We start from the raw sequence: 13,900 nt of genomic DNA, 5'->3' as shown, positions 1-13,900 counted from the left end.
ACTTCCTTCTGGTAAAATCCTTAAATTCCACACAGTATTTGGTCTGCACAGCACAATGAATTCACTCTACTTTACTTTGTTACTGAGGGGAATTACTGAATGGATGAGGTTTGTCTGCTTTTATAAATATCTCATGGTGGGGAGAAAGATATGCATCCTGCACACTTGTATTGCCAAGCTGCTTCAAAGCACTTTTTTCATTGCTTTGGTGCAAATGCATCTCTGTACAGTGGTAAACTGTACAAAGTTCAAATTTATTTTTATAGCACGACTTTCTTCTGAAGGCTGAATCAGATTTCCTGCTGTATTCTAGGCAGGTGATGCCCCAAATGGTCAAGAAATTGCATCTATATTTAAAAAGGGTTCTTTTGTTGTGGAAGAGTTAGTTGTTTTGGTGATATTTACTATGTTCTGAAGCAATGGGAGGGAATTCCTCCTGCAGAAAGCTCAAAGGTGACTCCAGTGCATTGGCTCAGTGCCCTCATTACAACATGGGCTGAGACTTAGAAAATGTTCATGTTTCTGATACTGAGGCCAAATTCACCAGAGCTTAAGGCTTTTGAAGTGACTGGACTTTGCAACACAAAGTATAAAACTCAATCTAGGGTTGAGTTTTAGGAATTTGACCTTGGTGGAATAATTTAAACTTTGTAGATGAACTATGCCATGAAAGATAAGTCAAACTGGAGGGAAGGTCTCCTTAGTCACATAACAGAGATCAAGGAAGATAACGAAAAGTCAATTTAGATGAACAAAGCTGCCATAGACCTACTGTAGAAAAAAAATCAGCTCATTATACAAACAATAATTCAGAAAAAATGTTCTTTAATGTTCTCATATAAAATCCAGAAGGAACAAGGAAAGGAAACAGTCACTTCACTTAATAATGCCAGAATGGCAATGAGTAGCAGTGGACTCATCTATCACTGACTTTAAACAAACATTTTCTTTACACAGTGAGTGTCTGTAAACACTGTCCCTACATCACTGTTGAGATAAAGGTGTAAGTGCAGCCAAGGTTCAGAGAGATGTCTAGGCAGCATTCACCTGTTGTCTACAGGTGTTCAGTTCACATCTCTGTGAATAGATATACTTATCCTTTGTACTAAATAGATATCTAGGAATCAAAAAAAACCCCCCAAAAAACCAAAAGCAATTTATATTTTGAACAGGCCATGTAGGACAGACTGTATTACACTTTCCTTAAGATCTACAAGACTTTAAAGGAAATATCTCACACAATACATAATTGATGTAATTGATTTCAGAGGAAGCTGAATGGCAGAAACATGGCACATTGTTCTCTGGTAAACCTTGGGTGAAATACAGAGTACCTGTGTACAATAAGTTTTATTTACTGAGAAAGTCTCAAAAATCTGTGCAACTGTTGTTCCCTCCATAGCCATAAATACAGCAAGGAGCAGACACATGTTGAAAAATCAGGGCTTTGGCACTAGAAGTGTGTGAACACACAGCAAATGTGAAAGGTCAGGTTACACTGAGTATATATTTCCAGCTCTTCCTGGTTGAAAAAATGAAAAGTATCTTTTACAGATGACTTAGGTTGTACAAAGTGTATTCCCCCTTTGAATTTTCTCAAAGGTGTGCAACAAGCACAGCATATTGTTTCACTTTATGGCCTTTCAGATGGAAGAAAATGGCAAAATTTGGGTTGGGTATAAAGCCAATTGAAGAATGAAGAGCTTTACAATAGTTGCTGGGCTCTACAGCAGCAATGACAACAAAAATGAAATTTAAAGCATCTGAAGTCTTCAGGCTTTCTTTCCCTGGCTACTCTGGGGTTTTAAAAATAATTAAATAAGACACAAGTGCTGTCTAGGATGAACAAGGTCAGAAACCATTCAAATATAAATGCTAGACAGGGTAATGCAAAGCTGAAACTATTCCTGGGAAAAAATGTATAATCTGGAAAAGAGAGAACCTTTTGTTTCCTGTGTCTCTCTCCCCCTTTCAATAACTTATTCTGGCATTTCATTTGTCCACCCACCTTAAGCTTCTCACAGGCCTTGAAACACGGATGGAGCCACCCCTTGTGCCCATCAGGCAGACAAAAGGCACTGCTCCTGGGGGCTGAACTCTGTGTCCAGCTCCCCTGGGGCATTCCATCAACTCACCCTCCACATGACCTCACGGGTTCACACCCCAGCAGCCTGGGGTGTCTTTACTTACTGATCATAACAGACACCGTGTTCACGTTAGGGTTGAAGGAGCAGCGTCCCTTTCCTGATTCACACTTGGAGTCAATCTTGAAGATTTGTTCCTGCAAAGCAGATTTGTGTGTCACTCCTCATGTCAGAAACCATTAGATCTAAGCTGGTCGTTGTGCCTGGCTGTTCACAGCATTAGCAATGCTCTATTAACAGTGCTCTACTGGGCACTTCCACTGTACTACTGGTAGTTTAACTCTTCTATTCAGAATTCCATCATCTTGTTAGATAACACTGACACATGGTTATTATCAAGACTCTTGTTATAAATTCAAGACACTGAATCAAAAAAAAGTTCCCTCTGTCTCTGTTAAGGATAGGTTGACTGATCTCTGCAATAATATCTGTGGAGATTGCTTCTGTGGTTTTGAAGTTATTTATCATTTATTTTCTGAATATACTGGTGTACTTATAACTGTCTAGGACATTGCAATAAAGCTACTAAAACAATAATACATGTAAAATAAAAATCTCTTATGACAACTGGTATTAAGTAATAGCATAAATCATTTGGTCCTTACTGAGTTATCAGACCTCCAAACATCCACCAAATGACACTTATTTTCCTCAATACCATCTCTTGGATTATGTGTAGAGCTCCAAGTCCACTGTGACAGATGATTTATCTATATCTCTTACCATAGCCTGAAATCTCCTGATTTTTTTTAAAGAAATCATGGTACAGGGATTTTTTTTATATTTTATGTACTTTATGAAGAAGAAATACATTTAGCAAAGTAGAAGCAATTTGGACTACAGCTTAAAATACAAACAATCTGAATATCTTTAGAAAATCTGCCCATTTTGGTGCAACTCTTCACTTGGTTCCCAGCAATACCAGCACAGTGTGCTCAGCAAGAAATTACTCAGGCCCAAGCTCGTTCCTTAAAAACTGCAGTCAGTAATGGCAGATATAAGCTGACCCAACACACACTGACTCCCCCACACTGGATACCAAACAGCTTGCTCTTAGGCTCCTACAACAAACTTCCAATCTTCAATAAAAGGCCAAAAGACACAATTGCAAGGAAAAAACCCCAACAACAACAAATAACCAAACTTAAACATTTCAAAAAAAAAAAATGTAGCTGACAAAAATTCCAAAGAAAGGCTTCTGTGAGGTAGATGCCAACAATTAGTTATTTGAGAAAGGCCAGAAACTCCTGATATTCCCTTTAACAGTTAATGTAGATCACAGGGGAGTGGGGATGCCACACAAGTCCCTCAGCAGCCATTTGGCACCAGCGAAGTGAAGATTACGCTAAGTTCAAGTGCACAGCTGCAGCAGGAAGTTTTCATATACTTGTTCCCTCTCTTTCCCCCACTTCTGTTTTGCCTAATTTAATCTCACAGATTTTATCTATTGTTTCAGTAATAAGCTCTCTAAACACTGTTAAACTATAAGTATGAAGTTTCTAATGTGATCTTGGGTGGTTTCTTTGTTGTTTTTTTTCACTTCTAGATTATATGCAGCTTGATTCTAATCCATGTTTACTATATTAAACCACTATTTACCAATTCAAAATGCCCATTACTCCTCTACTAAACTAGCTCCAGGATTACACTTGATTTTCATATATATTAAACTACTATTTAGTCTATAATTATTTCACTTAGGGATTATACTTCCTTCTGTTTGCATTTACTTTGACATTAGAATATATTTGGGTAACTAAGGGAGTAATTATTGAAGACCAAAGTATTAAGTGTGCCAAAGAAGAAAATTAATTGTTTTATAACCTCTGTTTCAGGGAAAAGGGCAAAATTTTGCCTCATCAATGAAACCCCAATTTTTTGTGAGCTTATGTGGGATCCTGGAGACAGAAGAGCAAAACAGGCCCAGTTCTTATGATTGTTGGATATGACTCTGTCAGGCTTTGTAGCTTCTAGAGAAAAACAGATGTGCTTTCTAAAATATTCATTTTGCACGTGCAAAAACAACCTTTTGTGCATTGAAAACTGTACCACATTGAAAGCAAAATGATACAAGCAGAGGAAAAAATGAATTTTCACTAGTCCCATCAGCATTACATAGTTCCTCATACTGCTCTATCAATTAGTCATGCACAGATATATGCAATGAGTTCAGAAGGAAATTCTTGAGTTCAAACTGTTATGCTATTGTTGGCCTACACAGTGATGGCTTTGAGCATGAAGTGCCTACAGTCAAGTGTCTCACAGACTCCAGACGTCTGAAACAGCAGTTTATTTAATCAATTGATCATAGGCATGCAGCTCTACAGACAGCCTAAGTGAAGCTGCTTCTGCTTTTCCAAGTCATGTATCTTTACTTTTCATTTAAGAAATTTAACATCCTGCATCATCTGGAGATGTCATTTCCTGCCCTCCCCTCTGTCCCAATCTCATTTACAAACAGTCTAAAATAATGAGATTCAAACATCTCTGGCCTGCAATACCAGTACTTAAGATGATAAAGAGCATTACATTGATTAAAGACCAATGAGATCATTGTTCATGTTTTAAATGATTTTTCAAGAAATAGAATAATACTGGGGAAAGGTGATCCCTGTTTCATAATACATCAAAATAAATCAATGCAGAATTTTTAAACCAGAAGAATGGATTTACTTAGTTCTTCTCACTTCTGCTTTTAAATCCAGGCCTGTAATCTCTACTTTTAGATAATTTAGTAGGACTGAAAGTGCAGTGATTGTGAATGCTTGCTCTGTTAAGGAAGCTGAGCCAGGTAGGGATCTACCAAAAGTCACTGAGATCATACCATGCAAACTGACCTGGAGGAACATTGAATAATCACCTCCCTGGCACCCTCTGCAGCAATCTTGGGGCTCAGCCAGAATTCCCATCCCACTCCCAATTAAATCAGTGATGAATTTCTCAGTGTCTTCCCGAGAAGCCAGCCCAGCTTTTAAAGCTGCCCTCACATGGCACAGCTCCAGGTAGCACCCTCTGATCTTCCTTCCCAACACATCTGCTTCCACATTGTTCTGGAAATTATACTGCACACCCCTGTGCCTGCAGACATGAACCTGACCCAAAAGCTACTGAGGTGCTGCCTCCTGCTTAAGTGCCTTTCTCTTTCTTTCTCGTTGCTTAATTTATTACCTATTACATTTGCAGATAAACAAACATTTCACTTTCAAATCAGGAAACTTGGACCATATACTTCTGAAACATCTGGTACTTATACTGAAAATACACGCAGTGAAACTGAATATAGAAAAATTGGAGACCTATCTAGAAAACGTAAGATCTTACAGTGAAGAGAAACTTACCAACTTCATCTGGGCACCATCTAGTGGGGCAAAACTTGTGCAGTAAATAAAGTTCTTGTACTGCGATTGCATCTAGATGGTGTTAAGCTGAATTCCAGCAAACCTAACCTGAATAGTTAGCCAAATTAAGGGCTACTCCAAGAAACCAGAAACACATGGAAGTTATAAAAATTGAAGTTTGTATTTTACTTTTCATCTAACTGGCTATTTCCTTTCAAGTATTTCTTGAGCATTTTTCCACCAAATGGTAGGAATGAATTCACCAGACAATGTCAAATAAAAAGTACTATCAGTATCCCAGCATTTGGTACGACTGTGGGCAACCATCATGTATTGGACATATATATATATATATAGGAAAAATGTTGTCCATATATTGGACAAATATATCATATTTTGGACAACCATCATATCTGAGGCATGGATTTTGATAATGGCTTTGCTTCTAGCTGGTATGAGGTCACAAAACCACGGACCTTTGCTCTTTCACTATTTAACATCGGTGAAGGACCCTACTGGGACCACTGATTCTTGCACTTTCAAAACTTTGAGATTTTGCTTCACACCAGCAGGGTGGACCACAAAGAGAGTGGAAAGAATGAGAGGAGAGTTACCTCAGACCTGCGTCCCCTGTTGACGTAGACGCAGACGGGGCTGAAGGCGCCGCTGCCGCAGACGTACAGGTGGGTGCGGTTGTAGGACTGGATCACTCGCACAAAGTTCCCACATCCGTGCTGCAGGAAACACAGAGAACAGTCACTCCACAGGGGCAAGTGTTAGGAGATGTTGGGAACTCTAGAGAACATGACATAGAATTTTAATAGCATAATGAAAACGGCTCTACTGAGTTTGTTGGTCTCTGGATCTGGACAGCTGTTTCTTTTCACATCAATTTGCCTGCTCTGGGAACGGGGCTCTCTCTGATTGAGCACCACAGATGAGTTATAGAGCCCACACAGTGCTCCCACTTCCACACAGCAATCCAATTTTCATTCACATATTTCTCCTGCATGAGAAGAAGCAGGACCTCTACAGGAAACCAAGGCGTAACCTTAGTTAGTTTCCCTAAGGACACCTCTGTGTCTTAAGAAAAAATACAGTCCTTTTTTCCTCCTGATTTGTTCAACATAAATGGAGATTATTAAAAAGAAAGCAAGTCCAAATATCAGATTTGCTACTTGTATAAACAATTTATTTCCAAAACTTTAAACTGAGGTTTGCAGTCAATTGTTGCTTTGTATGGAAGACCTACAGTGACATCTTCAAATCAGCATGAAAATTAAACCAGAATGTTAAGGGCCACACAGTTCACAGTACTGGATTTACATTTTTTTCCCTTCCCTTTTTTTTCTTACTCTTTCATTTTTTACTGTGATCAAGTGTTAATGCTTTTTAGGTTGAAAACAGATTTTTTAATGAATAAATTTTCCTACCCAGATCCCAGAACTGCTTTCATATTCAACCATCCAAACCTCAATGAAGACACTGTGAACTGCATATGTTTTATGAGCACAGGGTTGGAAACTGTGCCATCAGTCATCTTCATGAAAATCAGTAGAGTTAATCCTTGTTTAGCAGACTGCACTGGTTTATTTACTTTTAAAGGCATTCAAATTTTTGGTTCAGCAGGAGCCAGCACCATGCAATATCATCTGAAAACTGGCGCACACCTGGGGTTTTCAGACTGCAGGCAGTGGGTACCACCGACCCTCAGAATGTGCTCCTGGAGGGAGCAGCCAGCTGGAGAACTTCTACACTGTGAAGAGCAGCTCAACAAACAGTGCAGCACCACCTCAGAACATACCTGGAAAAGTACTATTACTAGTTTGATTAGTAACAACCAAAAAAGGTAGGAAATGGACACTACGTATCTTCTCCCATCTGTCAGTCTGGAGGTGCACTCTGTTTACATTGCCTGATTTTCCAGAATTTCACTTTATAGATTGGCTTGCAAAGCATTTCAAAAGAAAATCAAACACTTCTTTCATTTTGCTTTGGCTGCACTCAAGGTGCTCTTACTTTATTGCCAAGTACCTAATTTGTGTGTATGAGTGCGTGTGGATTACAACTTACTGTAGGATCCTTGCCAGCCATTTTGCACTCTTCAACCTTGTTTGCTGATGCTGGCCAGAAAATCTGCAAGGAAAGAAGTATTGTTCAAGCAGTATATGTATTACATAATTAAAAAAATAAATTTTACTACCTAACATACATTAATAGATTAATATTTAGATATAATTTCTACTTTGATTATAAAGAAAAAAAGGATTTATGTTGATAAACAAAACTATCTTTGTCTTAGCATGCACTAAACAAAATCAAGGGCCAGGTCTTTGGCTGATATATATTAAGTTTATTAAAATTTTTTAATGCAAACTAATCAATTTAGATTTGTTTTTTCTAAATAAGAGAGCTTTTTCACCACTATTGCCTAAATTACTGCCCATCTTTCTTTACTTTTTTACTTTTACTGAACTTGTAGAAATTATTCACAGTATATCCAGAAGACTAAAATATTGAAAGAAGGGTTCTTGTAACAATTTTTCAATTTTATCATCAAAGTTTTGGCTAGATTATGACAAAACCTACCTGAAATCTCAAGATTTCACATTGATTTCTTTCAGAAGGATTTTCAATAAATACTTCAATGTCTGAATGCTTATCTGTTTATCTCAAACTGTAAATATTGAGCTTCTTCCCTTATTTATTTTGATTTTGAAATAGGAAAGACATCCATTACAAATTTATCCCCAGAAATCTTGTACGTGACAGAGCCTGATAACATTTAGCCCCAAGATAACATAAACAATATCATTAAAAGATCTATGTGTATATATGTACATATATATATGTAGAATTATGGATTTGAATGCATATGTATATGGGATTTCTACAGATCTATAAGATCAGCAAAGTGAATCTGTTTTTAAATAAACAAATGGAAAGACTGTGTGGAATTGCAGAGAGTCATTCTGAGCCCAATACTGGGTGATCACATTCACTGCCAGAAAGCTTTGTGTGTTTTTCCTTTCTGTTCATTTTTTTTATTCTTTATTCTCCAGGCCTACATAAGCTGTTGAAATGCCTCACAGCTTTATACTGTAGAAAATATTTCATGTAACTGAGGCCCTCCTATCTAATCAAACCCAGCACAGGATTAAAGCCAACGTGCCAAGGACAGGAGGGGGAGTGCCATGCTGGGGCACAGCTCCAGCCAGACCAGGGTGCTGGCTCACTGTGAGTTGGAAATTAGCAAAAAGGTCACAGAAGGTATTTCAGACCCTAGAAGGCAGCCCCATTTCAGAGGGAGATCGGGGTACCATTAGGAGGAGGGAAGGATGCATTCACACCATAGAACTAGAAGCATTTAATTTAAATGTGTAAGTTAGAATGAGCCTCCCTGGGCTCCCTGAATCAATTCAGGTGGACAGGCATGTCCAGAGGGTGATTCAGAGCAAAGCCCAATTTAACTGTGCTCAATCACTCTCTGGCAGGGCGCCTCTCTCTCTCCTGACACATTAAAAGCCTTGTCTCTTAAGGAAGGCATTTATCTTCCCAGCTGCAAGCCAGGTATTGCTGCCCCTCAGTCCTTCTGAGGTACTGTAATAAAGCCCACAGATTAAAGGATTGGATGGATTTGGTGGAACAAGGCCTTTATGGTACACCTTCAGGCAGGCCAGTAGCTGTGATAGTCTAAAACAGGCAAGACAAAGTCTGTAGACAGGCAATAGCTCAACAGCCAAGCTTCTGGGCACACAAGAACGTCTGCAGGTCACCCATGTCAAAAGCAGAGGCTGAATTTCACTGGCTTTGGAGACAAGAGAGGAATCTGTAAGCATTTGATAATATTATTATTTTCACACAGAGCTGCCTTCTACTGTTTGATGAGGGAACACAAAGTCCTTGGAAAAGACCATCTCAGTAAGTGAGAGAAGCCAGAAAACAGGGGTTATCACTGTGCCCAAAAACCCAAATAAAATAACCAAACCCAAATAATGTCTCAGCTACCCAACTGAAGTGCAAAGGCTGACACAGACATACAACAGGAGACTGGAAAGTAGTTCAGTGATTAGGGTCAGAACACAAAACATAAAAAATGCATAAGATTAAGGACAACTCTGCCCTTGCTTTTTTTCTGTATGGCCTGAGAATGATAGTATCTTATTCTTCCTTGGGGATTCTTCTCAAAGTGCATCTCCAAACCATCTTATCTTGGAGAGAGGTGGAAAGGGTCAAAACACACAGATTTTTCTTGTAAAGTCAGGCCAAGCAGAATATTGCTTCAAAATGAGTAAATAGGTCAGTTTTAAACAGTTTGAGGAACAGTGTATAGCTTCACCTACATTGTAATGCAGATAAAACATGTAATGCATAAAACAAGGACTAAAAATTCAATAAGGTGTGGGCATGGACTTCTGTGTAAAATGATCGAATGCTATGTTTTTTGTCTTAAAAGGAAAGACATGGAATAAAGCAACCTCAGATTCTCAGAATAAAACTTGAACTTACACTGAGGGGGTCTTGGCTTATGTTGTTAATATTCAGAGACAGAATATGATCTTTACTCCCCACATAGATCCGATCCTGATCCTCATCCATCAATAATATCCTGTAATCCAGGGGGCTGTGGGATATCCTGTGATACTCAGAGGTCTTGGTTTCTTGCAGCTCTGAAATAGTAAAAACAGTAGCATAGTAAAGCAGTTCACTCACATTTCTTGCTTCTCAGCTGCAATTCTTTCTAAATAAAGACATCTTTGAGCACAAATGGGGCCAGAGAGGGAAGAAAAATACTTACTGAACACTAGATAATAATACAATGGCTGAGGTAAAACAAAATTTCTTTTCCAGTTTGAATACAATTATTTTCTACATTAGGTAGATAGACATAGCTCATAAAAATCAGGCAGTGCTGTTATTCATTCATCTAATTATTTCTTATTTTAATGGATATTATTATTTACAGCTTTGGCTTTTAAGGAACATAATTTATCAAATTAATCAATATGTTCAATATATTCTGAAGTTTATGACTGCAGAAAACCCACAAGATCAATAAGAACTACATAAGAACATTTTACCTCCTTTTCCTAACAGGAGGCTTGACTAAGAAAAGGTTTTTGTCATTTTTAAGGTCAAGTTTTACTTTGTTCTTCATCATCATGTGTGGCTTACTTAAAAGAAAAAATTATTCAGTCAAGCCTAAATGTGTCTGTTCATTCAGTTGTTTGTTTACAGGTTTGGACCAAACTAACAGAACTGTAGAAGGAGCTCTTATTTTTCTACATAAAACTTTTTTCAATAAAGTGAAGTAAAAACATCCTTTGATCTCAGCAGTGCAGGATCAGGCCTGTTACAGGAATATCATAAGCAACTGCAATATAAGCACTGCTTGCTGCCTTCAAGAAAGCTCAGCCTTCCCATCTTTGCTTGGCCAATATATTTTGGCCCCCAGTCAGATTGTTTTACTTTTCAGTAATTACAGAAGGGAGATTTCTCAAGAGCTGAGAGTGGAAAAATAAAACCTTAATAATCAATTTGTCTTTGTTAAAATATTTAGCATATAATTATGCCTGCTTTCTTTATGAATATTAGGACTGAATTGTGTTCCCTGTGTACTGTGCATTTATATTCAAAATACACAGTACTTATGAAAATGAGCTCTACTATAATGTATATTCATAAATGTAAGATCTGAGCCCACAGTTCACAGTTGCAAACTTTGTCTGGGACACTATGGCGTGTCACTGCTGATAAAGTTTTTTAAAGCAAAGTTTTTTGCTCATTCATTCCCTATGGAAAACAGTAAATGTCTTTTACAAAATTAGTTTTCTGAAGCTCTGGATATTTTATAAAGTAAAACTCTCAAAACAGAAAAATTTCTGTGTATGTGCTCTATTAAAAAAAAAAAGGCACCAAAAGAAGTGTGCCTAAAGTATGCACCCTCTGCAAAACACATATTTAGCTGAAAGCAATTCTTTTTAATTACTTGGAGAGCCATTTTTAATAGCAGGCAAAAGTTGAAGTGCTAGGATTCATACCTGTCTAGTAGAGAACTAATTGAAAGAACACTTATCAGAATATAATTTGTATTGATAAATATATGATACATAACTCCAATTAGTTTTTTATCATTGTTAACTAGTTTCATAGGAAGATGAAAAATATCTCCAGTTACTGAAATATAATTGTGTTCTGATTAATTTAGATGTGAGACAGTTTTCAGGAGCTGAGTTTCCTACATGCACTTATTTATGGTAATATAGAAAAACCCAAAAACAAATAGTATTTTTCCTGTGCCTTGACAAAAGATAAACATACAATCAAGATTTACAATCTGTGCCTAAAAAACTGAAAAAGAACTTGTTAAATATATATGAAAATTGTTCACAGTACTTTCAGAAAGCTTCTTTTAGTGCTTGAGAAATCAACTGGTTTTTTTCACTTTAAAAAACTCCTCCCAGTAAGCTTTTAGCTAGGATTGTCCCAGCAATCTCACCAGCACAGTGCCATTTGAAAATTGGCCTCTGAAATTCTCACAACCAGGCTCAGGCACTCATCCCTTTTCCTGGGGCATTATTAACTTTACCATAACACCTGGGAGCTGTAAGGTGAAACTGCACCTTCTCCTGACTGTCCATCTGATATACCAGGAAAGAACAGATAATCTGGGAGGGTTTCCCACCCAGCACAGGGTCAATGTGAGCACAGGGATTGCACAGCAGAATGTCCCTCCTGGCTGCCCCACTTACTGACAGTGCTGACAATGAGAACACCTTGGCTGATGTAAAAGGTCATCATGATCATGATTGCTTTCAAACAAGAGACAAAGAGAGCAACAGATTTCCACAAGTTCCATTCATCAAAGTCCATTATTTTCTTGGAATTCTAACCTCTTTGAAATGGAACTATTCTTTCCAAGGCTCCTGAAAAATGATCTGCCTCCATCAAGCTGCTGATGCAAAGAACACCTTATGCCAGGTTACTGGACTATGGAAACTCAACACCATCCAAAAGAGGAAGGAAAGCTGTGAAACAAATACTCTCACACTGATTTATTAGTTTTATTTCTTTCAAGGCTGAAGCTTACACTCTGTGGGCTACTCAATTATTACACTCTGTGGGCTACTCAAGAAAGTATGGAGGGAATTTATAACTAATCAAATTTTATTTTCATTTAACAAAATTTACCACACAATCATCCAAGAAAATTTGCTTTTTTAAAAAGATTTAATATTTAGTTGTTGTTGCTTGGAGAAAACAGTGGCTGCAAAGATGCTGTATGATCTTTCATATTCCCTTTCATCTCTCTCAAACAAAAGATTTTGGGAAAAATGAAGTAGACCATTACTAACATTCAGAGCAATTCTGTTCCATGCTTTGAGAACTTAACATTGAAAGTAGAAAAACCTATATAGAGAATGATGCTACAGACAGCTCTCTAAATATTAAAAATTTTATTTGACAATAAAACAATATACAAGTAACTTTTATCCTTAACGATACAAAAATAATCTTTGCTCGTAGTTTTCCATCATCAGTTGTGAATTTTGCCTTTCTTCAGGGACAAAACCAATACCAGCTTGAGCCCTACTGTAAGAAATCTGATCTTAGAGGACAGGGTGCTTTAACAAAGAAACAAAAGCTGCAGTGAATTCTCTTTCCAGATTATGCTTACTATTGAACTGCACATTTTGGAGATCCCAATGACTGGGAGTTTTCTCTGCACACAGCTGAATGACAATTAGACAGTTTAAGTCCTACTCTTTAATTATCTTTCTAATCCACCACAAACATTAAAAAAAAAAAAAAAAGCTATGTTTTCACAGAAGAAATAACAAAATATTTGTGGAATATCTATTGCTGACATCACAAAAGCCTTTGTAACAAACCAAACTAGTCTCACCAAAACAAAACAATTTCAGCTATTAGAAACAGGGTATCCAGGGAGGTATAGTTATTTTCTTACACAGCCTATTATAGCCAAATTGTCAGCCTGCATAAGGATAAATGAGCTAGATCCATCAGGTAGTCCTCTGAATGTCTTATTTAATCACTCAGTCTCAAACTTCCATCACTCCTTAATTCAAATTCACTGGAAGCACAATGATGAAAACAGCCTGACTCTTCAAGACTAAGGAATATAATCTCTAATATGTAGAGGCAAGACCCTAAGTGACTTCCTTGGTTGACATCTTATAAGGATGCTTGATGCATTTGTTACTGAAATTATTGCAATTTTTAGCAGGACCTCCCCAAAATGTAACTTCCTTTTTGCAGACTCACATAACCACTTATTACTGAACGCCCTACATAACCAAGAATGATTTCAACATAATCAAGAATTATCTTTATGTTGCAGGGTTTGATAAGCTCCAGCCCTGGCATGCAAGCATCCCTAGCCTAAGTTCAAAGCAC

The 13,900-nt window shown here is 37.5% G+C and overlaps 1 protein-coding gene across 1 annotated transcript in view; it reads right to left on the bottom strand.

The window, feature by feature from the left end:
- SEMA3C (semaphorin 3C) overlaps positions 1-13,900 on the bottom strand; it is a 113,603-nt gene that overhangs the window by 39,325 nt on the left and 60,378 nt on the right. Inside the window, exons 2-5 of the mRNA XM_054273814.1 lie at positions 9,992-10,152; positions 7,556-7,618; positions 6,097-6,216; positions 2,191-2,281 (exon numbers count right to left, since the gene is read on the bottom strand). Of these exons, the coding sequence (XP_054129789.1) occupies positions 2,191-2,281; positions 6,097-6,216; positions 7,556-7,618; positions 9,992-10,152 (435 nt within the window). The remainder of the gene's footprint in view (positions 1-2,190; positions 2,282-6,096; positions 6,217-7,555; positions 7,619-9,991; positions 10,153-13,900) is intronic.

This window comes from Melozone crissalis, unplaced genomic scaffold (assembly GCF_028551555.1).
Source record: "Melozone crissalis strain CALT ecotype California unplaced genomic scaffold, PUWL_Pcris_2 ptg000004l_1, whole genome shotgun sequence".
Taxonomy (NCBI): Eukaryota; Metazoa; Chordata; class Aves; order Passeriformes; family Passerellidae; genus Melozone; species Melozone crissalis.
This window is presented reverse-complemented; position numbering and strand designations above follow the sequence as displayed.